General features: G+C 43.9%; 2 protein-coding genes across 5 annotated transcripts in view; one reads left to right on the top strand and one right to left on the bottom strand.

The window, feature by feature from the left end:
- Positions 1 to 22,817, top strand: part of LOC144505239 (dedicator of cytokinesis protein 2-like) — a 618,318-nt gene that overhangs the window by 293,135 nt on the left and 302,366 nt on the right. The gene's annotated exons all lie outside the window — the stretch shown is intronic.
- The window catches only part of LOC144505238 (protein INSYN2B-like), an 81,760-nt gene that overhangs the window by 16,522 nt on the left and 42,421 nt on the right, over positions 1 to 22,817 (bottom strand). The window contains exon 4 of one of the 4 annotated variants that reach the window (XM_078231261.1): positions 1,880 to 2,392. The exons of the other annotated variants lie outside the window; for them this stretch is intronic. Within the exon in view, the coding sequence (XP_078087387.1) occupies positions 2,332 to 2,392 (61 nt within the window). The 3' untranslated portion in view covers positions 1,880 to 2,331. Of the gene's footprint in view, positions 1 to 1,879; positions 2,393 to 22,817 lie in introns of those variants that run through there. 4 annotated transcript variants of the gene reach the window in all.

The raw sequence follows: 22,817 nt of genomic DNA, 5'->3' as shown, positions 1-22,817 counted from the left end.
GGGCACCTGAAGCTGAGGGCCAATCAGAGGCCTTTCAACGTGAAAGGAGAGGCAAGATGCCATGGTAGGTAAGTGAGGGCCAAGGAGCTTCAAAGTGGAAGTGACCTCCATCTTGCTTTCTCTTAATTTAAAATGGGTTTTGCGGTGGGCCCCCGCTGTTGAGGTGGGGAGTGGCCTCTGCAAGGTGGTCTGCTGTTGCTGGCTTCAGTGGAGAAAAGGCCAGTAGAAAGAAGAAAACTCAAGTTGCCAGGGCAAAACATGGAGTAAATTAACTCATTAAGTTGTCTTTTTCCAAAATGCATTTGGGACATTTTACTTTGCCCACCAGTGAATGGACTCCATTGTGGCTTCTTTATTGCATTCTGGACAAGATTCTGATGAGGCTGCCACAGATTAGTTGTACCTTGGACAATCGTTCAAGAGATGTCCTGGTACATGAATCACATAAAGTTAGTATGCAGGTACAGCAAGAAAGGCAAATAGAATATTGATGCTTCTGGAATCTAAAAGTAGAGGTTAGGGTTAAAAGGGGAGCTTTATTGCAATTGTCCAAGGCTATGGTGAGACTACATCTGGCAAAATGTGCACAGTTTTGGTCTCCTTATTTCAAAAGGAAAAAAAATATATCAGAAGCTGTTCAGAGAAGGTTCACTCAACTCATTCCTGGGATGCGACTAGGGTGTTTTATGAAGGAAGGTTGAGTGGGCTGGGACTATACCATTTGGAGTTTAGAAGAATGAAAGGCAATCTTTTTGAAGTGGATAAGACCCTGAGGGGACTACAGAGGGGGGCTGGGGAGAAGGGTGGAGGGGATGTTTCCTCTTGAGGGGAATTGGAGCGGCATGGTGGCACCAGTGGTTAGCACTGCTGCCTCACAGCGCCAGAGACCCCAGGTTCAATTCCCGACTTGGGTCACTGTCTGTGCGGAGTCTGCACATTCTCCCCTTCTCCGTGTGGGTTTCCTCCGGGTGCTTCGGTTTCCTCCCACAGTCCAAAAAATGTGCTGGCTAGGTGGATTGGCTGTGCTAAATTCTCCCTCAGTCTACCCGAACAGGTGCCGGAGTGGGGCAACTAGGGGATTTTCACAGTAACTTCATTGCAGTGTTAATGTATGTCTACTTGTGACACTAATGAATAAACTTTAAAAAGGAACTATGGGACACAGTTTAAAAACAAGATGTCTCCCTTTTGAGATGGTGATGAGTTTTTCTTTCTCTCAGAGGGTCACTGGTCTGTGGAATTCTCTTCCTCAGAAGGTTGTGGAGACTGGGTCATTAAGTTTATTCAAAAGGGAGTTGGATAAATTTCTGATAGGCAAGGGAGTCGAGGGTCCTGTGGGGCAGGCAGAAAAATGGAGTTCAGACCACAACCCGATTAGCAATGATCTTACCCAATGGCGGAGTAGGTTCAAAGGGCCTAATGGCCAGTCTTATGTTTCTATGTAGGTTATTTTGCCTGGTAGAAACATATATTTAAACTAGCCGGTTACTAATCTAGTTTTGTAGAGAGTACATATTGATGACATTGCCAACAGTACAGAACCTTTTTGTGACTCTAACTATTTGTACTTCAATCTAGTTATTTGACTGCGTATAACTACTGCTTAGGTCTGCTCATGCATACTAAACAGGGTGAAATTAATTTTTGCTAAGTGCCATGGTTCAGTGTATTATTGCAAAGACTTAATGAGAACACTGGTAGAATTGCATCCACCTCTCCTTTCTTCAATAATTGATTTCTTCATAGTTACAAAACTATCCACCTAAAGCTTAAGGGGTTCACAGCACACAGAAAAAATGAGTCAATTTAGCTTGTTGAGTGAATACAGAAGGAAGATTCTTATAACTCCCCTGAAAATATCTACATGCAAGTGCTGAGTTATAAGACAAGGCAGTACAAGTTGTTTTAATGAGAGAGAGAGTTCTTTTGAAGCTTTTGTGCTAGTTTTACAAATCACACGGAGCTGATTTTTAGCCATTGTAATCAAAGACTTCAATTATTCATGACTGAAATGCTTTCAATTATCAAGAGCAGTTGTTGTCAAATATTAATGTTCCACTTGTTAACAGCAACAAGTATGGAATTCTCATGCAAGCTTACACAAAACAGTTCTTCTTTTGCTGTGTTGAGTGCTGTGTTGATGATCAAATGTTTGGAAATAAAGTTGGGCCTTGGATGTGTTTAATTAACAGAGTCATCCCTACCTCAGGGCATTGCTGCAGGAGTGTCATGGTAGTGTTGTAGACCCAACTATTTTCAGCTGTTTCATCTATGACCTTTCCAATATAAGCTCAAGTTGATTGCACGATGATCAGCACTATTTGCAGTTCCTCAGATAATGAAACATCTTGTTCCTACATGCAGCAAGAGCTGGACAACCTTTGGATTTGAGCTGAGAAATAACAATTAGCATTCATTCCACACATGTAACAGGCAGTGACTACCTCCAAGCAGAGAAACTCTATCTCCCCACGAGTATTATCATTGTGGAATCCCCACCATCAACATCCTGTGATCTTTTACCATTGACCAGAAACCTAACTGGGCCAGCGATATGCTACAGCAGAAGGTCAGATGCTAGAAATTCTGTGGAGAGTAAATTCACCTCCCAACTCCCCAGAGCCTGTCCACAATCCACAAGGCACAAGTCAGGAGTGTGATGGAATATTCTCTACTTGCCTGGATGATTGCAGCTCCAATACGCAAGAGAGTTGACACCAGCCAGGACAAAGCAACCTATCTGATCAGCACCCCATCCACTACCTTTAAACATTAATTCCCTCCGCCACCAGTGCAGAGCAGCAGCAGTGTTTGTACCTACAAAATGCACTACAACAACCGACTGATGCTTCTTTGGCAGCACCTCCCAAACCCATGACCTCCTGGAAGGACAAGGGCAGCAGCTGCCAGGTTTCCCTTTAAGTCAAACACGATCCGGACTTTGAAATATACTGCCATTCTTTCAAAACCCCAGAACCCCTCCCTATCAGGAGTGTAGAAGTACCTACATCCATGGGCTACAGTAGTTCAAGAAGGCAGCTCTCTGAAAATGGCACTTAGACACTGTTGATAAATCCTTTTACTGCCATTGGCACCCGATATCAGGAACATTTTTTTAAAAAAATGCTGTATCTGCTCTGGGGTTGTTTGCCAAGATGTGGAGATGCCAGCGTTGGACTGGGGTAAACACAGTAAGGAGTTTAACAACACCAGGTTAAAGTCCAACAGGTTTATTTGGTGTGGCTTTTGTTACCAAATAAACCTGTTGGACTTTAACCTGGTGTTGTTAAACTTCTTACGTTGTTTGCCAAGACAGTGTTGAAGGAGTTTTACTTGACACGTATCCGTTGCTGCACCTATACTAGGATTGTTTGATGAGACAGTGCCCTGGGAGTGTTTCGTGAGAATTGTGTAAAGAGAATTGATTGTACCTGCCCAGGAAGAGTTTTACCTGCCATTGTAGAGGGAGTGTTATTCTATAATCAATCTATGCTGTACCTAGCTTGGGAATGTTTCATGGGGATACTGTAGAGAGCTTTACTTTGTAACTAACCCATACATCATCTAAGCTGGGGATGTTTGAAGGAGACATTATAGTGCGAGCTTTGATGGGGACACTATGGAGAAAGTTTTACTCTGTAACGAACCCATGCTGTACCTAACCTGGGAATGTTTGATAGGGACACTGTGGAGAGAGCTTTCCTATTTAACAAACCCATGCTGTACCTAACCTGAGTATGTTTGATGGAGACATTGTAGAGAAAGCTTTGCTCTCTAACCCATGCTGTACCTAACCTGGGAATATTTGATGGCAACATTATAGACAGAGCTTTACTTTGTAACAAACTCATGCTGTAACTAACCTGGAAATGTTTGACAAAGGCACTTCAGTAAGAGTTTTACTTTGTAACTAACCCATGTTATACCAAACCTGGGGATGTTTGATGAATATTGTATGTTGAGTTAATTGTACTTGCCCTTGAGTGTTTGGTGGGGCGGTTTAGAAGAAGCTTTACTGTGTATCTAACGCTATATTGTATATGTTGTACCTGTCCTAGGAGTGTTTGATGAGACAGCCTAGAAGAAGCTTTACTCTCTTAACCCATACTATTCCTGTGCTGAAAGTGTTTGATGCTAATACAACGTATCTTACGTGCTAAATTGTCCAGCACCAACCATTGGGTCAAGAGTAGGAAATTCACAAAAAGACACACGTATTATGGAATTCCAATGACCTCGATATGCCATTGAAAGATCATTCTTGTATTTCAAGATATCTGAATCTTTGAGGTATGACTGCTTTATACCACGCTCCAACTATTATCCATTGCATCGCATACTGTTTGACAAACAGTATGTTTAGAGTTTGGGGTGAGGGGAAGGGTGGATAATCTTTAAAACAAGTGTCAACACATGACACATTATTATTTATTTCATCATTCTGAAAACTTACTATCCAATTATATTACACAAAATAAATTCCTCTTGCCAATACCTTTTGCTCATAAGCTGATGGTGTTCAGTGGTGTCAAGCTAGAGGTTAGTGTTTTACTGGGGTTGCTTTCCATCAGTGTAATCAGAGAAAGAGGTGACTTAATCGGATTTTGCCAAGGACGTGAAATATCTGAATATAAATTTTAGGGCCAATGAAGAGGCTGAAGTTAACAAAATAACAGCTTAGATGGCTGTCATTCTTTGTAATTTATGAGACACTAACAGAATGACAAAGTTTGTCTTGTCAGAGCAGGGTTATAAGATGTTTTCCCTTATGGATAGAAAAAAATTGTCTCTTGTCGCAATGATTAGATCAAATAATGGTTCCAATGCTTCAGTTGTATCAGCTTTAATGGAAGTATTCAAAATTATGAAGAGTTTGGTTAGAGTAAATGAGGAGAAACTGCTTCCATTGGCAGGAAGGTCAACAGCCAGAGGATACAGATTTAAGATAATTGGCTATTAAGATAATTGATATGATAATTAAGGTAACCACAGGGGAGATGAGGAGAGGTTTGTTTACACAGCGCGTTGGTTATGATTTGCAATGCACTGCCTGACAGAGTAGTGGAAGCAGATTCAATTATTGCTCTCAAAATGGAATTGGATATGTACTGGAAAGAGGAAAAATGCACCGCAATGGGGTAAGAGTGGGCGAAATGGGACAAATTGGTCATTCTTTCGAAAAGCCAGTGCAGATCTGATAGGCTAGATAGCCTTCCATATGTTTCAGGAGCGAAGAAGTGGGGGTTGGGATGGGTGGCATCTGGGAGTGTGGGAGGATTGTGGGGATGGGGGGGGGGAGGCTGGTGGGGGTGTGAGGAACCTTTAGTGGTGGGGGCTTGTGGGGGTGAGGATGACGTCTGGGAATGTTGGGTTTGTGGGGGTGGGGGCTTGTGGGGGTGTGTGGAGCCTTTGGGGCTGGGGGTTTGTTGGGGGGCATCTTAGAGGGTTGGGGTTTGTGGTGGTTGGGATGGCTTATGAGAGGATGGTTTTGGAGGGAAAAAGTGGTATAGTAAATGTCTGGTGCAATCAGGAATGGACTGCTGATGTTGGGTCCAAGGCAGGTTGTTGGGGAACCACTATCATGCACTCAGCTTGGCCATCAATATGCTATAAGTACTCAGTGCTGCAGTACAAGTGGTAAATCTGCCTTTCTTCAGCACTTAATGCTCTCAGCCTGACCCAAGGAAACTTCAAAAAAAGAAAAGTAACTGAATGTAGTTAGATTATGTAACTTTGCTCCATTAATATCTGTCATAGTTAAAACCATTTTCCAGGGCTCTGATTTAAGTGAAATATTCCTCCCAGCTATCCTTGTAAAATATATACAATTTTTTCGTAAATCCATGAGATACATCACTGATTTCAGACCACTGAGTATGACTGAGTTCTGACTGTCTCTCATTTGAATGTTGAGGCTGGAATTACTTTGCTCTACTGCACTCATTTACCTGTGTCAAGTGCTGGGAGGAAAGTATATTCCTGGTAATGAAGTCAGATAAACTCCCGTGAAAGAATGAAAAAAAAAGGTTGAGATAGCGATGAAGGGAGTCACAGTAAAACCAGCACAGTTGGCTGTGTTTTTGGAATATTAAACGTGCCAGAAAACTCTCATAGAGCAAAGCATCAAAAACAAATTCAGCTGAAGCAAATGAACTCTTATATTTGAAAAAATGTCATGGACTGCGACCCTGGCAGTTACCGAGAATGATGTGAGGTGGTACGCTCAAGCACATCTGGTACACTACCTGAGTTTGCAGGGATTCTGAGAGGACACCTCATGAGCTTGGCAAATGGAGGACCAAGTGCACGGGACAGTCCGCTGGTTCCCACCTACCATTTGATCCCAGAAGCCGAAGCATTTCCCATTTCTAATTGGGATTCATTACTACCCCTTCCATAAACAAATTTTATCCCTTCACCACTACAAACAGTAGCAGCAGTGTGTACCATCTACAAGATGCACTGCAGGAACTTAGACAGCTTTCAAATCCATGACCACCACCACCTAAAAGGACAAGGAGAGCAGATATCCGGGAAAACCAGCACCTGGAAATTCCCCTCCAAGCCACTCATCATCCTGACTTGGAATTATATCGCTGTTCCATCACTGTCACTGGGTCAGAATCTGGGAACTCCCTTCTTAACAGCACTGTGGGTATATCTACACCTTAGGGACTGCAGTGGTCCAAGAAGGCAGCTCACCACCAGCTTTGCAAGGGCAACTAGGGATGGGCAATAAATGCTGGTCTAGTCAGTGATGCCCACATCCCATAAATAAATTTTAAAAAGAATTGCAATAGGCATTAAGTGAACTATTCTACATGAATTACTCAATCCAAAGTGAAGTATTCAATGAGTTCCAAGTGTTTAAAAAAAACGAATGGAATTTAATGGATTTTGGATGGAATAATTTATGGGACCCGATGACCATAGAGTGGTCTCCATGGGATTCAGTCAGTAGAATGTGAGTTAGTGTATGGGATGCAATGAGGACAAAGTAGCAGACTCAATGGACAAGATCTTACAGGTGGCAGAATTTCCCACCCCAACACTGAAAATGTCACCGTAAAACCCAGCCCCAATCCGGTGGGCTGCACGGTAGCCACTTATCACTCAGAAGGGAGTTAAATGTCATAAGATGGACTTTTCCCCCACTAAGAGAGGAAGTCCTGCCTCCGGATGCTGTTGGCTAATCTGATTGGCTGGCAGCTCGCTGGTCCCAAGAGCGCCATTGACCGCTTCTTGGACTGCATGCAGCCAGTCCCGAAGAAGAAGAAAAGGTTTGAGGTGAATGACAGGTAAATTGTTTGAGGGGTGGGGGGGGGGGGGGGGGGGGGGGTGCAGTTCCATTGGGGTCAGGATAGGATGCCCCAGAAAGGTGGGTGGGCAAGGGAGATGGTTGTTGGGGCTCTGGTGCAGAGGCCAGGTGGGGGAGTGAAACCAGGGAGTGAGGGGGAGGGATGGGGAGGGGCGTGGATCCAATTGGAAAAGGGAGATGTGACTGAGGCACCTCCCTTTTTTCCCAAACAAAGTCCAAACCGGTTTATCTTCCGGGCTTCCCATCCATCACCAATCTCCATCCGCTTGTTGAAAAGTTACGGCTGGACAGGAAGTGGTCTTTAAGTGGCCATTAATTGGCTATTTAAGGGCCGAGATTGGTGTGAGGGCAGGCAAGCCACCCCGGCTTCATTCATCATCTATTTAACTGTCACCAATCAGAGGTGGGTGGTTAGGTGGTAGGAAAGGCACCCACTGAATCTTATGGGCCTCTCTGCCCGCAACCCCAGCCACAGGGGACTGTAAAATTCTGCCCAATGAGGAGAGAGTACGTTACACTACGGGACCTTCTGGGTTCAGTGTGAGTTACTCTGCGTTCTGGAATTTCCTTCTTCATCTCCTGTGCATCTCTTCCTTTGCCCTTCTTCCCTGTGAGGCCCTCATTAAAACCTAATGGCAGATCTTTAGTCCGACCCTCCTGCCATCTCCTCCTTTAGCTTCACTTCAAACTTGCTCTGATTACCTTTCCCCGAAACCGCCGGGAACATTGTTTCTGTGAGCGAGGTGCCATGCAAATGCAAGGCGATCATCGGCTCCTGTGAGGATTCAGAAATGAGGCTGTCACCTTCAGAATGGGAAGTTTGGTTCCTGCGTTCGCTAACTGATTATATCTGCTGCTACAGCTGTACTGTCGCTATGTGACAGTGTGGAGCAGTATTAAATCATTCCCCTTGAAAATGTAACATTGGTCATTAATCAAGAAGGGTTATCGTTGTGATCAGTATGATGCACTAAGTCAATGTCTCTGTGACCTTTTCATGAACAGTCAGAAATGGGCTTGAGATTTCCCCTGTGACTCAGCATTGTGGTCCAGCACTGATTAGTAGCCAGACCAGCACCTCTTAATCAATGACCTGTCACAGGATGCTGCTGGGTACATTGTAAAAAAAGTAGCCTCTCTTGGGACTATTTTCCATCCTTTGTTTTGTACTGAGCAAAGCAAATGAAGGACTCTAGTCTGCTGATAGGATCCAAACCAGATGGTGAATGAAGCCAGTAGAGCTTGTATCTACGGAGAGGGCTTATTGACTTGTTCAATCTTACAGCTCCCGTCCCACACACCCAGTATCCCTGTTCTCCCCTGCATATATGCTCTGTCAAATAACACCATGAATCAATAAAATAATAAATTGTCAGGGGTGACTGCCCCAAGTGACATTGTAACAGCATAAACCTTATCAAAGGAAGCAAACCAAAAATGTTACTCACAGGGCTAATGATGCATGCTAACCCCCAATTGAACAAAATTACCGGGTGGTGACATGTGCTCCCCCGCCCCCCTGTGGGACACTAGTTAAAGCAAAACATTAAAGGAAACTTAACTAATTAAATCAAGATGTCATTATCGGGGGTGGTGATGCACTCAAACCTTTGTGGTGCCCACCAGGCACGGAAGGCTTGGAATGTACCGGTGGACACCCGCTGCCCTGTCTCTGAGGCCACCTGGCCACAAACATAGACACAGTGGATGGAGGACCAAAAGGATCAGACGATTCCCTCCACCGCCTGGTGCCATTATGAATACTCTTTTTGAATAACACAAAAAATCGGTAAATTAAACAAAAATGAGAGGGGGTGACAGCCCAGTAACTAAAACAAAAACGTGAAAACTAAACCAAAATGTCATCCCTGGGAGTGATGACGCTTCCAAGGCCCCATGGCACCCACCAGATACGGAAGGTCTGGAGCGTGCCAGTGGATACTGCGGGATACCACTCCAAGGCCACCTGGCCATGAATGTAACCATGGTAGAGGGGCAGACAGTCGGGTCGGACAACCCCTTTGACTGCCCAGTGCCATTATTTATTGTCTTGCTGCAGCTTAAATTCTGAGCTGGAGGTGGATTTTGCAGTTTGAGATATGAAGCAAGACCAATCCCGGTTCAGATAGTTCTGTTGCCAGATGACTGGGAGGTAGGATTTTCAATGCTCAAAGACAGTTAATACCCATCCCTGTATGTTTTTTCCTTAATGATGTAATTGACATTAGTAGGTTTGATCGAGGTAGGTAAGGAAATGCACTGTTTTTATGTTAGGGAAAGATTGAGTTAATACAGAAGAGGGTTCTTAGAAGGAAGAAGGGTCTGGAGTAGTGTATACGAAGAATGAATAAGGAAATAAATCATCACAGTATCCCTGCAATGCAGGAGGAGGCCATTCAGCCCATCGAGCCTGCACCGACAACAATCCCACTCAGGCCCTATCCCCGTAACCCAATGTATTTACCCTGTTGGTCCCCCTGATAATTTAACATGGCCAATCCACCTTACCTGCACATTTTGGGATTTTGTGAGGAAACAGGAGCAACCGAAGGAAACCCACGTAGACACGGGGAGAACGTGCAAACTCCACACAGTCACCCGAGTCTGGATGTGAACCCGGGTCCCTGGTGCTGTGAGGCAGCAGTGTTAACCACTGTGCCACCATGCCGCCCAAAGTTTGGAAAACATTAGTATCAATGAAGCAGGAAGAAGAAAGGTGAAAACTGTGTGGTACAGTCGAGCCTTGTTATGGGAAATATATTAATTCATGGCAACGCTGTTCTTCAAATACTTTTCCAAAATTTAAGGCCCAGTCAGTGCATTTGTGACTGGTTGGCATCATGTAGTAAACAAGGTTTTATGATCAGCATTTTGATGGAAATGCTGAATCGTTCTTAGCTGCAACATATGGAGATAACCAAGCATGATAGATTTTCCGCCCTGTTACATCAGAGGAATGTTGAGTCCCAGACACAGTAAAGAGAAAAAGGAGCTGAAAGCATATTATTTCATGGTGGCACCTTTCCTTTGCCAAGGATTTCGGTACTTTACCTGCTGATTTAACACAAATGGGCCTGTGTCTGATGTATGAGGAGCATTTGAGGACTTCGGGTCTGTACTTGATGGAGTTTAGAAGGGTGAGGGGGGATCTCATTGAAACTTACAGAATACTGAAAGGCCTGGGTAGAATTGACATGGGGGAGTTGTTTCCATTCGTAGGAGAGACTAGGATCCAAGGGCACAGTCTCAGAGTAAAGGGATGACCCTTTAGAACCTAGATGAGGAGGAATTTCTTCAGCCAGAGGGTGGTGAATCTATTTCTATCTATGTGGAATTCATTGCCACAGAAAGCTGTGTAGGCCAGGTCATTGAGTGTATTTAAGACAGCAATAGATAGGTTCTTTATTGGTAAATGGATCAAAGGTTATGGGGAAAAGGCAGGAGAATGGGTTGAGAAACTTATCAGCCACGATTGAATGGCGGAGCAGGCTTGATGGACCGAATTGTCTAATTCTGCTCCTATATCTTATGGTCTTACGGTCTGTTGTTGATGTCAGTCTAATGTCATATGGGTGGGGGTGGATGGTGGCAAAGGGCATTCTGAGCCTTCTGCCTCACTTTCCAAATGTGTGGCCTTGGTATATCCCACCAGGTGAACAGTCCCAAAGAAAACTGGAAGTGGCTCTAGCATTGGGGGCCATTCTCAGACCAGTGAAAATTGTGAGAATCGTGAGGGGAAGCCAACAGTTGCCTTCATGTGAATTAAGGCAATTTATATTTTAGATATTCTCAGCATTGTTGTTCCTCCCTCCACCCCAATGATATTTAGACCTTGGAGTCCTGGTAACTACTGTTCTTGAAATGGTCAATTTGGTAAAGACACAGCACCCAACATGAGAGATCACTGTGTAAATAAACACTTCAGCTGCTTGTGATCTGGGTGACACGGATGGTTTTAAGTAGTTAACATACACCATGCAGGCATCAGGTTATCTAAGAGTGACAATTCTCATGTTACAGGAATTGTTTCTGAATTTGTCATCAGGATATGAATCTGGCATCATGGATCAGTTGACCATTGCAGAAAATAATCAATTTTCATTAGAATTTAAATCAATAAAAATGAATATCAGATGGTTTCCATAATGACCAGCCTAACACTAATTTCATATTCACTCCCTGGGGGCAAGTTCACAACCTACCATACAATATAATCAAAGTCATTGGGATACCATGGCAGTGTTTAACGTTTTAGTTTGCAGTTCACTTCCTGGCATGTATCAGCATTGTTTTGTCAAGCTATGCAATGCTACAATTAATTTTTTTGTTTATGGTCAGTGTTTATTTTTTTTATTCCTAGCCTTCTCCTTCTTTTGTTCTGCAGTAGCTAGGCTCCTGTTGCATTTTGGTAGCTTATGTGTGCATGTGCGAGGTGAGGCGGTGAGGGTGAGTCTGCTATTTGACTTCTGAGGGCTTCATTGGGTGAGCACTGTTTAATATTAGTTCAGGAGCACAGGCAGCTGTATCATGCAGCAAGGCCTAAGAATTGGACCTGACACTTTCTGATCTGCATCATATGGTCTTACACTGGATTACACATCAAACCTTTAAGGCTATATCACATATTTGACATTCTAATTCTTAGTGATGGCTCCTATTCTTTGTGTGGTCGGTAATGTTCAGTAAATGTTGTTGAATGTGAATAGGTATAACTAAGCTGAGATTCAATAAGTTTCATATTTTGTAAGATATAGGTTTATAAAACTGAAGGTGGTCATTTAGCCCATTGTGTCTGTGCTAACCTTTGCCCGAGAAGCATTCCAAACAACATTCTATGTAAAGACCTTCTCCAACCTCCTTCCTCATTCTCTTTATAACTGTTATTTATTTCACTCAATGATACCGATCTCTGAATCAGATGGTTGTGCATTCAAGTCCAATATCAAAGGCATCATTCAGACTGACTCTCCAGTGCAGTACTGAGGGACAGTTGCACTGTCAGAGATGCCAATATTTGGATGAGACCTGAAACTGAGCCCCCTTCTGCTCTCCCAGGTGGATATGAGGAATGTTTGAGGACTCTGGGTCTGTACTCAGTGGATGAGGGGGGATCTCACTGAAACTTACAGAATACTGAAAGATCCGGGCAGAGTAAACGTGGGAAAGATATTTCTATTAGAAGGCGAGACTAGGATCTGTGGGCAAAAACACGTTATTAAATTATCTTCTTTGCCTTCCTGGAGCCATGTAAATGGCCCTCAATGCAAACGATTCAACTGACAGGATGTTGCTTATCGATAATACACTCATCCATCATCTCGGCGCTCAGGTATTATGCTTGACTGAAGGCTGAAGTAGCTCCATAAATCTAGGCCAGCAGTGTTCCTCATCACTGGCATTATTTCTGAGGCACTAAATTACTACAGAGAACAAGTTGTTTTTTTTTCCTGTCAGGAAGATGTTGATTTTAGTTCACTTGAACTCGAGTACAGAAATTGATCTGAGATGAATGCCGTAGTTTTTATTTCTCCAACACTTCCCTTGATGTGTGCAGTGAGACAGGATTTTCAGGCTGATTCACAGTCTGACTGCCTGTGACTTGAACCCTCCCTTTATGGCACTATACCAGCCATTAGGATGGTTGGTCAAATAGAGCTGGGATCTTCATGGTTTCTTACAACTCAATATGATGAAGGAAGCGGCCACCAAATCCACCGAAGCGAAGTATCCCATTGGGTGCCAATCCTAAATTCAGTGGTCAGAACTGTCTAGAGCGGGATTCGAACCCTGCATCTTCTGACCCTGGGGAGGAATGTCACCACTGAGCCAATGGCTCATTTCAGAAGAGATGGTGAAATGACAATTTTGAACCTTGAGGAACTAAATAATCCTGCTTATTATTTCTAAGGTGTTCACCTACTATATTGTGTTTTGCAGTACTAAAAGAAAATGGTTGAAGAACAATTTACTTCCTCTGTATGAATCTGTGGATCAATATTAATAAAGGAGCTGTGTATGAATGTGCAACATTACTCTGGGCAGAAATTTAAACTGGCTGGATGGCTCAAAATCCTCATGCAAGGCCCAATAAATACCTGTGGGAGGAAAAATTTAAAACAGCACTTGTGTGGTAGAACTTGCATTTATATAGCACCTTGTTTTTTCACCAATGCAGAACTTTTGAAGTGCTGTCACCATTGTAATTTGGGAAAGGGAGGGAGTTGGTTGGACAGCTGGTTCGTGATCTCGAGCGACGCCAACAGCATGGGTTCAATTCCTGTACTAGCTGAGGTTATTCATGAAGGACCCAACTTCTCAACCTTGCCCCTCAGCTGAGGTGTGGTGATCCTCGGGTCCAAACCACCACTAGTCAGCCTATGGTCATCTGGGACTATGGCAACTTTACCTTGATAGGAAAGGGAGCACCAATTTCACATAGCAATTGGATAATGACAGGATCATACGTCTTTGTGATGTTGGTTGAGGGATAAGTGTTGATCAGGATATTGAGAGAATGCTCCGGTTCCTCTTCCAGTAGTGCCCTGGGATCTTTTACATCCACTTTGGCTTAACATATTTTCTGAAGAGCAGGACCTTCAGCAATAGGCAAATCCCTCAAGGCTGCTCTGGAATGACAGCCAAGATTATATTTGCAGGTCTCTTGTGCAGGACTTGAACTCATAACCTTCTTGCACTTTGGCAGGGAATTTTCCTGGAGAGGTGGAGGCAGCTTTAGTGGCTGGCAAATTCATGCTAGAAAGCAGAGGGTAGGTTGCCCAATGTGCCGGCACCTCCTTCTGAGCGGGATGGCAGTCATCAAAATTAGGGAGCCACTTGACAGAGGTAATGGAAGAGGCACCACCATTTTGTCAGGATCACATGGGTCCCTGTTGTAACTGCATTCCAGCAAGTAAAAGAGGCGGCTACGCACTGGGAGGTGGAGGATGTTTTATAGACAAGTGAGATTTAAGTGATGTCAATAGAAAACGACAAGGCCATTCCCTTGCTTTCTCTCATGTTTGCCATTGTGTGCGGGATTCCCGGACATGGATGTCTTCAATCACCATGCACCTCATGAGGTCTCAGCCACTCCCTTGGTACTGATGGTGGTTGCTGTGCTTCGCCGCTGCTCCAGCAGCTTGGGCCTCATCAATGCTCCCACTGGTCACACAGTGAGGCCACACCATTCTGAGCTCCTGCCTCCGGGCCCAACCTTCCATTCATCATTGGATGGTAAATGCTAATTGGCTACTGGCAGGCGAGCTACAGGGCCGAGCAGTGCCGGGATCCGGAAATGTTCTTGACAACATTTAGCCCTTTCAGTCCATATTGGATTCTGAATGCACAAAATTGCCAATCAAGGGGCTTTGGAAACAACAAAAAAATCCCTAAATTACCAACTACTTAAGGGTCTCAGTTAACATCCGGATGGGAAGGCCATCCATGAGCCTTCCTATCCAGGACTTAACTTTCTGGAGACGGGAATGTGGCCAGATTTTTAACCACATCTTCCTACTTGATTAAGTGCCCCACCTTACTCCAAGCCTGCTGTCGAATGGGGGGGGTCATTAAATTCCACCCATTTTTCTTACCCTGCTGGGTATATACATCAGACAGGGAAATTATTGTACATGATGTATGTTTCATCCCCTACACCCGCATGCACCCCTCCACCCCCACTCCTCCCTGGAACCCTCTTGATGGACAGTCTGCCAACATTGAAGTGGAATATCCAATGTAGGAATCATGGTGGATGCTGGGAGCACATATGAGGAAATCCCTCATTCCTGGTCCGTGATATTCCATGGTTGGTATGGAATTTCCTGGTATTTACATTGCAGCTGCACCAGCAGCACTGCAGCAGAAACTTTAACAGTGGCACCCACATGAAGAATCAGCTATTGGCCAGAGGATGAGAGGTCCAGCACAAACAGCAAGTATCGTTCTTGGGCATCATGGTCGGTGCAGGCTTAGAGGGCGGAAGGGCTTTGTTCCTGTGCTGTAATTTTCTTTGTTCTTTATTGGTAAGGGCTACAGGAGAGATGGGCAAAAGTGTCCAGGGAAGGTTTACGCAACAGAGCAAGCACTGCGCATTTTGTTAACAGTCCATTTTCTGATCTTGTGTGAAAATCAACTCAAGGGAGAGGGGGAGGGGGGTGCGGAGGTTAGGAGATGGTTTGGGGTGAGAATTGATAAATTCCACTACGATGTTGAAAAATTACTTTGTCAACTTTTGACCAGAATAACTGCTGACAGCCAAAAGAAATTCACTATGTTACCAGAAACTTTCTGAGGGTTGTAGGGTTTCAGTTATGTGAAAGAGATCATACCACTGGGTATCTCCTAGTAATAAAAATGATCGTCCGCTATCCCAACGGTTACATGTCCATGAGCTATTTGAGAAACCAAAAATAATGATGAGGTGCGTGATGAGACAAAGATGTTGAGACCTTACACGAGTAACAGTTCGTGGAATGAGTCAGACATCACAACCTCAGAATCTACTTCTATCACCTCAGTTCATGACCTAACATCAAAATATCCAAATCATTCTGACAAACTTAGCAGTTTCAAGGGGCCTTACATTCTCCTGCCATTACATTGGCAGGAGAATGCAAGTCTGTCTATTGATCTGGTACATTTTGCAAACAGCTACAGGAATAAATTGCAAAAGATTCTAAATGTTAGAAACTGTGGAAAACAATCATAGAAGGATATATTGATTCTATTATGTGATTTTAAGGGGTGGCAGTATGATGTCACTGGAAGGGAAACAAGTCCTGTGATCTAGTTTTAGTTTCACTTTTGCCTTGAGCAGAGCACACACACAGCTCCAATATCTTTAAGCTTTATTGCTAGACATAACTAGACATATTTAAGTTATAAAGAGAGGTTAGATAGGCTTGGGTTGTTTTCTCTGGAGCAGAGAAGTCTGAGGGGTGACCTGATTGAGGTATTCAAGATTATGAGGGGCATGGACAGGGTGGATAGGGAGCAGCTGTTCCCCTTAGTTGAAGGGTCAGTTACGAGGGACACAATTTAAAAGTGAGGGGTGAGAGGTTTAGGGAGGATTTGAGGAAAAACCTTTTTACTCAGAGGGTGGTGACGGGTTGGAATGCACTGCCTGGGAGGGTGGTGGAGGTGGGATGCCTCACATCCTTTAAAAAGTACCTGGATCAGCACTTGGCACGCCATAACATTCAATGCTATGGGCCAAGTGCTGGCAAGTGGGATTAGGTGGACAGGTCAGAGTCTTTCACGCGTCGGTGCAGACTCGATGGGCCAAAATACCTCTTCTGCACTGTAACATTCTGTGATAACTGTTCTCATGTGTCTTGTCTTAATAAATTGTTTCCTTAATTTTTAACTAATAGGTGCTTTGTGTCTCTGTACTGTATGACATAGAGAAGCTGGGATTGTTCTCTTGAGAGAAGAGAAAGTTAAATGGAGATTTATTAGAGGAGTTCACAGTTGTAGGGAGTTCAGACAGAGTACCCAGGGAGAAATAGTTTACACAGGAGGTTTGGTAGTCACAGGTTACAGATTTAAAATAATGAAAATTCTAGAGGAGAGATTAGATGTTTGTTTACTCAGTGAGTTGTTCCTGATCTGGAAAGCATTGTGCTGAAAGGCTGGTAGAAGCAGCTTCAATAATCATTTTCAAAAGGCATTTGGACAGATCCATAAAAATGAAAGAATGGGGAGTGGGTGCAGCACAGGCACAATGACCTGAATGACCTCTTTGTGTACCATATCATTCTGTGAAGCCCCCTTCATAGCGACAATATATATTTTTAATGAGGCAGCAGGTTTTAACAGAGAACAGATTCCTGACTGATGCCTTTCTCATTTGGGCTGATGGAGTCCTGATGAACTTTGTATGAAATGCTGGCTCTACATTACCAACCCAAATGTGTTTTACGGCAGCACCGAGCCCTGTAATATCTCAACCTATCCTCCTTGCCATCCTTATTTTATCTCACAGTACATGTACCATAAAAAAGGCATTATCTTCAAGCAGTTGGACTGTGCCTCAAGATGAATGATTGCGCAAAGTCGTGAACATTGTGTTTTGTCTCTCGGCATTCATTCCCAGATCAAAGATGTAGCAATTTTCCACTAAATTCTTATTACGTGCTAGCAGAGCAAAGCTAAAGCAGTTGAAGTCGGTGAGTGTTTTTGCATATGGCCTTTGCCAACTGCCTGCATCCAGGGGACTGGATAGTCTCGAATGTGGACTCCTCAACTGTCTGATATCCACTGCCATTTCCAGCAAACCCCAAACCAAACTACTGTGATTGAGTCTCTTTTCACCTCCATAGGTCTAGAGATTGCAGTAGACACAGTGCTTGCTGCATACAAGCGCTACGTGCAGTAACAAATAGATCAAATGACAGAGCCAAGTAGAATGTAAGTTGTGCTCAAAGTGTACACAGCTACTGAATACTGTGCTGTTTCTGGGCATGAGAGAATCATTGAGGTCTAGAGACACTTAGAGAAGAGCCATGTGACTGATCCCTGGTATCAGAGGACTAAGCTACTCGATTTATAGCTTTAGGACTTCAAGGGCTTGCCTCGATCCTCTAAGGCTTCATTAGTAAAATTAGCTCTAGTCTTAGTTTAATGACTCCTTAAAGGATTGAATTTTCATTTGAGTAAAGAATGTTCAATTATTCCTGTGTGCTTTCTGCTTATCTACACAGTGTAGCATATTAAAACAAAATGCCTAGCCTTGGGGATCTGCTGAAACACTTGCGCACTGGCATCAATATGATTAGAATATATATATATTATATATATACATCACTAAATACAGATGGGTAACTTTTCTGGAATCTGCAAATATAATTCTCTGATGTAAAACATCACCCTACTGTTAATAGATCAAATGCACCACTCCACAGCAAATGCATATCTATAAATGTTCATACTTCTCCGCAGCCTACCTGGATAGCTATTGTTGGACTTTATTTGGCCTCAATATCTAAAGTTTTAAAGTGTAAAGTTTATTTTTTAGTGCCACAAGTAGGCTTACATTAACACTGCAATGAAGTTACTGTGAAAATCCCTTAGTCGCCACACTCTGGCACCTGTTCAGGTACATAGAAACATAGAAAAACTACAGCACAAAACAGGCCCTTTGGCCCCACAAGTTGTGCCGAACATATCCCTACCTTTTAGGCCTACCTATAACCCTATTAAGTCCCATGTACTTATCCAGGAGTCTCTTAAAAGACCCTATTGAGTTTGCCTCCACCACCACTGACGGCAGCCGATTCCACTCTCCCACCACCCTCTGTGTGAAAAACCTCCCCCTAACATTTCCCCTGTACCTACCCCCCAGAACCTTAAACCTGTGTCCTCTCGTAGCAGCCATTTCCACCCTGGGAAAAAGCCTCTGAGAGTCCACCCGATCTATGCCTCTCAACATCTTATATACCTCTATTAGGTCTCCTCTCATCCTACGTCTCTCCAAGGAGAAAAGACCAAGCTCCCTCAGCCTATCCTCATAAGGTATGCCTCTCAATCCAGGCAACATCCTTGTAAATCTCCTCTGCACCCTTTCAATCTTTTCCACATCCTTCCTGTAATGAGGCGACCAGAACTGAGCACAGTACTCCAAGTGGGGTCTGACGAGGATCTTATATAGCTGCATCATTATCCTCGGACTCCTAAACTCAATCCCTCGATTGATAAAGGCCAGCACACCACACGCCTTCTTAACCACCTCCCCCACCTGCGGGGCCGATTTTAGAGTCCTATGGACCCGGACCCCAAGGTCCTTCTGATCCTCTACAGTACTAAGAGTCTTTCCCTTTATATTGTACTCCTTCATCCCATTTGACCTGCCAAAATGGACCACTACGCATTTATCTGGGTTGAAGTCCATCTGCCACTTCTCCGCCCAGTCTTGCATCCTATCTATGTCCCTCTGTAACTTCTGACAACCCCAGCACACCGAAAGAGAATTTAGTACGGCCAATGCATCTAACCAGCACGTCTTTCAGACTGTGGGAAGAAACCGGAGCACCCGGAGGAAATCCATGCAGACACGGGGAGAATGTGCAGACTCTGCACAGATAGTGGCCCAAGCCGGGAATCGAACCTGGGTCCCTGGTGCTGTGAGGCAGCAGTACTAACCACTGTGCCGCCCATCTTTGGGCTAATGGGGTCTGGGCAGGGAAAGTCAGCCAGAGTTCAAGATGCCAATTGCATTGAATGAATCCTGCTATAAAATGAAAGGTGTGTGGATGTTGAGATGAGACAAGACTCAGACCTTTAGTCCAATCAAGTGAAAAGCAACCTAAACCAGTGAGTGGGCCATATTAGTGGCCCTCTGTCATCTCAATGGGCGGCAAATTTGAAATTGGGCATCTTCTCTCTCCATGACCCCACGAATAAGATTAAATACATTTAATACGCACTGAATATTTCACAGCGAGGTATAGAAAATGCTTAAGCAGTCGTATATTCACAGAACTATCAACTTCAAATGGTGAAAACAAAATAAATATTTGCATTTTAATTGGACACAAAGGGAGCACACAGCTCTCACAGTCAATGTTGTGAGCACACACCTCATGCCTTTGATTTATGTGCGTATCACTTTATCATACCGGTAGGAAAAAAAACCTATGCAGAGGGAAATCAGTGGAATCTGGCAATCCTGTTAATGGGCAATGGTCAACAAAGTGTCTCGTGGCCGCACTCAGAACCCTGATGGGCCGCACATGGCCCCCAGGTCCACAGGTTTCCCACCTCTAATCTAACCTTTAGCCTCAGGCTGCCAACCCCAGTCACTCAAGGCTTGATCACATGGTATTCTGACATCTGACCATATGTGTTGTCCATTCATGTGACCCTCGATCACTTGACCTCTGCAAATGTGACTTTTATAGGGGTTGGGTCCTTGGTAGGTTGCATACCTTTGCTCATGGTTTTGCTTCAGGCGTTGTTATCCGAGAACTCGGCAGCCTCTTGTACACGGGTTAAAAGGGGAGATGGGGTGTGGAAACTGAGGGCAGTTTCCGCACCCCAGCCTTTTAATCCATCATGCAAACCAGCCTCCCATCCATTGATTTTGTCTACACTTCCCGCTGCCTTGGCAAAGCAGCCAGCATAATTAAGGACCCCACGCACCCCGGACATTCTCTCTAACACCTTCTTCCATTGGGAAAAAGATACAAAAGTCTGAGGTCACGTACCAACTGACTCAAGAACAGCTTCTTCCCTGCTGCCGTCAGACTTTTGAATGGACGTACCTTGCATTAAGTTGATCTTTCTCTACACCTTAGCTATGACTGTAACACTACATTCTGCACTCTCTCATTTCCTTCTCTATGAAAGGTATGCTTTGTCTGTACAGCACGGAAAAACAATACTTTTCACAAATCAGTTGTGTGACTCACAGAAGGGAAACAATTGATAGAAGAACTTTCATTTCACCAATAACTATTGGTAACTCATTGAAATTTCACTGATAATACAGGAAATTCTCTGATATCCTGCTCGTTTCAGGAATTGGAGATGGTGATTAATCAAAAATATCTGTTAACTGAGATGTATGGTGAGCTCCCCATTTTCATCCAGGATATTTTACATGAGTATTGAGGTCATACAAGAGGTGTGAAGGGAGGGAGGGGTGCTGAGGGGAGATAGTGCTGCCAAGCAGAGGGAGGCTTGGAGCGAAGACAGGTCATTAATGGCAACTACCGTTGCCATTGTCAGTGCATTTGTCACCTCCAGTTAAGAACCAAACCTGGCAGACCCAACTCCATAATTCCGGTTAATCAAGAATTCTGGTTTGTAGAGTATGAGATACAGAAATTCTACTGTACTGATAACACTCAAATTTCTCTCATAACTAACAGCAATGTATAAACTCACTCATAATCTAGACACAAATGGTAGCAATAAGTGTTTTGTTCCAATGTCCTACCTACCTGTAATCCTGTTACCTGCTAATACTTATAGTGAAACTATAGCCACAATACCCCAGCACTGCACAAGGTGCGGTAAGGCTCCGCAATTGATGCCACTTACAATGGACCTCATCTCTCTCCCTATCCCCTTGGACTGTGTTTTGCATTGAGTTCAGTATGAAGGTGACAACTCTGAACTGGAAGTCTTACTCAGAGGCTTGGACTTCACACAGCAAAACAGGTACAATAACAGCCCCTTGCAATATTATAGTGCCTTTAATGTAGTAAAACATCATAGGAGCATCATTGAACAGAATTGGACCTGGAGACAGGAGGGGATATTTGGACGATATCTAAAGGTTTGGTCAAAGAGGTGGGTTTTAAAGAGTGTCTTAAAGAGGAGTTAGAGATAGTATGATCGGTTTAAGGAGGGATATAAACCAAGAGGTTGCAAAGGGCATTCCCCTGTGATTATTTTTAATATCCCTCCTTATTAAATGTTTATCCTGTTCTCTTTGAAAAAATAGTCTAGTCTACCTTAATAACCACTTAGCCCAAAGTCTAAGAAACCTCCTTCTTCCTTCCCACTCTCCCCCTCTCCTCTCCCTCAATTCCTCCTGACACACCACTCAGTCCTGACACTACCGTGATGGGGGCCAGAGATGGGAAATTACAACTGCGAAGCGGTGAGTGGCAATGCTTAGAAGATTCGTATGCTATTCCTTGAGGCGGCCAGACATTCAAGAAAGATCGATGCTCCTAGTCTAAGCACAGGAATGACAGAAGACTATTTAAGTGTGGTACGGGCATGTGGCTGACACCAGTGGATCTATACTGAGCGAGGACCAATATGTGTGGCAACTGGGGATAAGCTGGTAGCACGCTCACCTTCTGTGTCAGAAGGTCATAGATTCAAATCCTGTTCCGGAGATCTGAGGATAAAATCCTGTAAGAAGTCTTACAACACCAGGTTAAAGTCCAACAGGTTGACCTGTTGGACTTTAACCTGGTGTTGTTAGACTTCTTACTGTGTTTACCCCAGTCCAACGCCGGCATCTCCATATCATAAAATCCTGGCCCAGGGCAGTACCAAGTAACTTTCAGACAAGTCTGCTTCCTAAGGTGTCTGTAAAAGATTGTACGGCACTGTACAAAGAAGAGGAGAGGAATTCTCCTCCTTCTTAAATAATTTGTCATTTATCTCACTGACATTTGTGGGATCTTGCTGTGTACAAACAGCCTAACTACATCATTGACCACATGTAAAAGTACCTAACTGACTGTAAAGCACTTTGGGATCCCTGCGGAAATGCACAGTGCAATAGGAATGTGACTGCTTTCTTCCGCAGCTCTCCCTCACTGTCAGGGTAAGGTTCTGTGAGTTGGAGCACTGGCACAGTGCCTGCTCTCTGCAACAAGTATTTCCATTGGCACAGGCTGCTTTCCAGATCAAGGTTTGGAAAGCATTCCAGTGGTGAGTACATTTGGTTTACCAGCAGTGTGCAATAATGCGCAAGCAAGCCATCTGTCCTTTCTCAAAAAAAACCAAACAGTCTGTTCATGGCGCAACTGATTAG

This window comes from Mustelus asterias, chromosome 16, assembly GCF_964213995.1.
Source record: "Mustelus asterias chromosome 16, sMusAst1.hap1.1, whole genome shotgun sequence".
Lineage (NCBI taxonomy): Eukaryota > Metazoa > Chordata > Chondrichthyes > Carcharhiniformes > Triakidae > Mustelus > Mustelus asterias.
The sequence above is the reverse complement of the archived record's forward strand: the minus strand, read 5'-3'. Positions and strand labels throughout refer to the sequence as shown.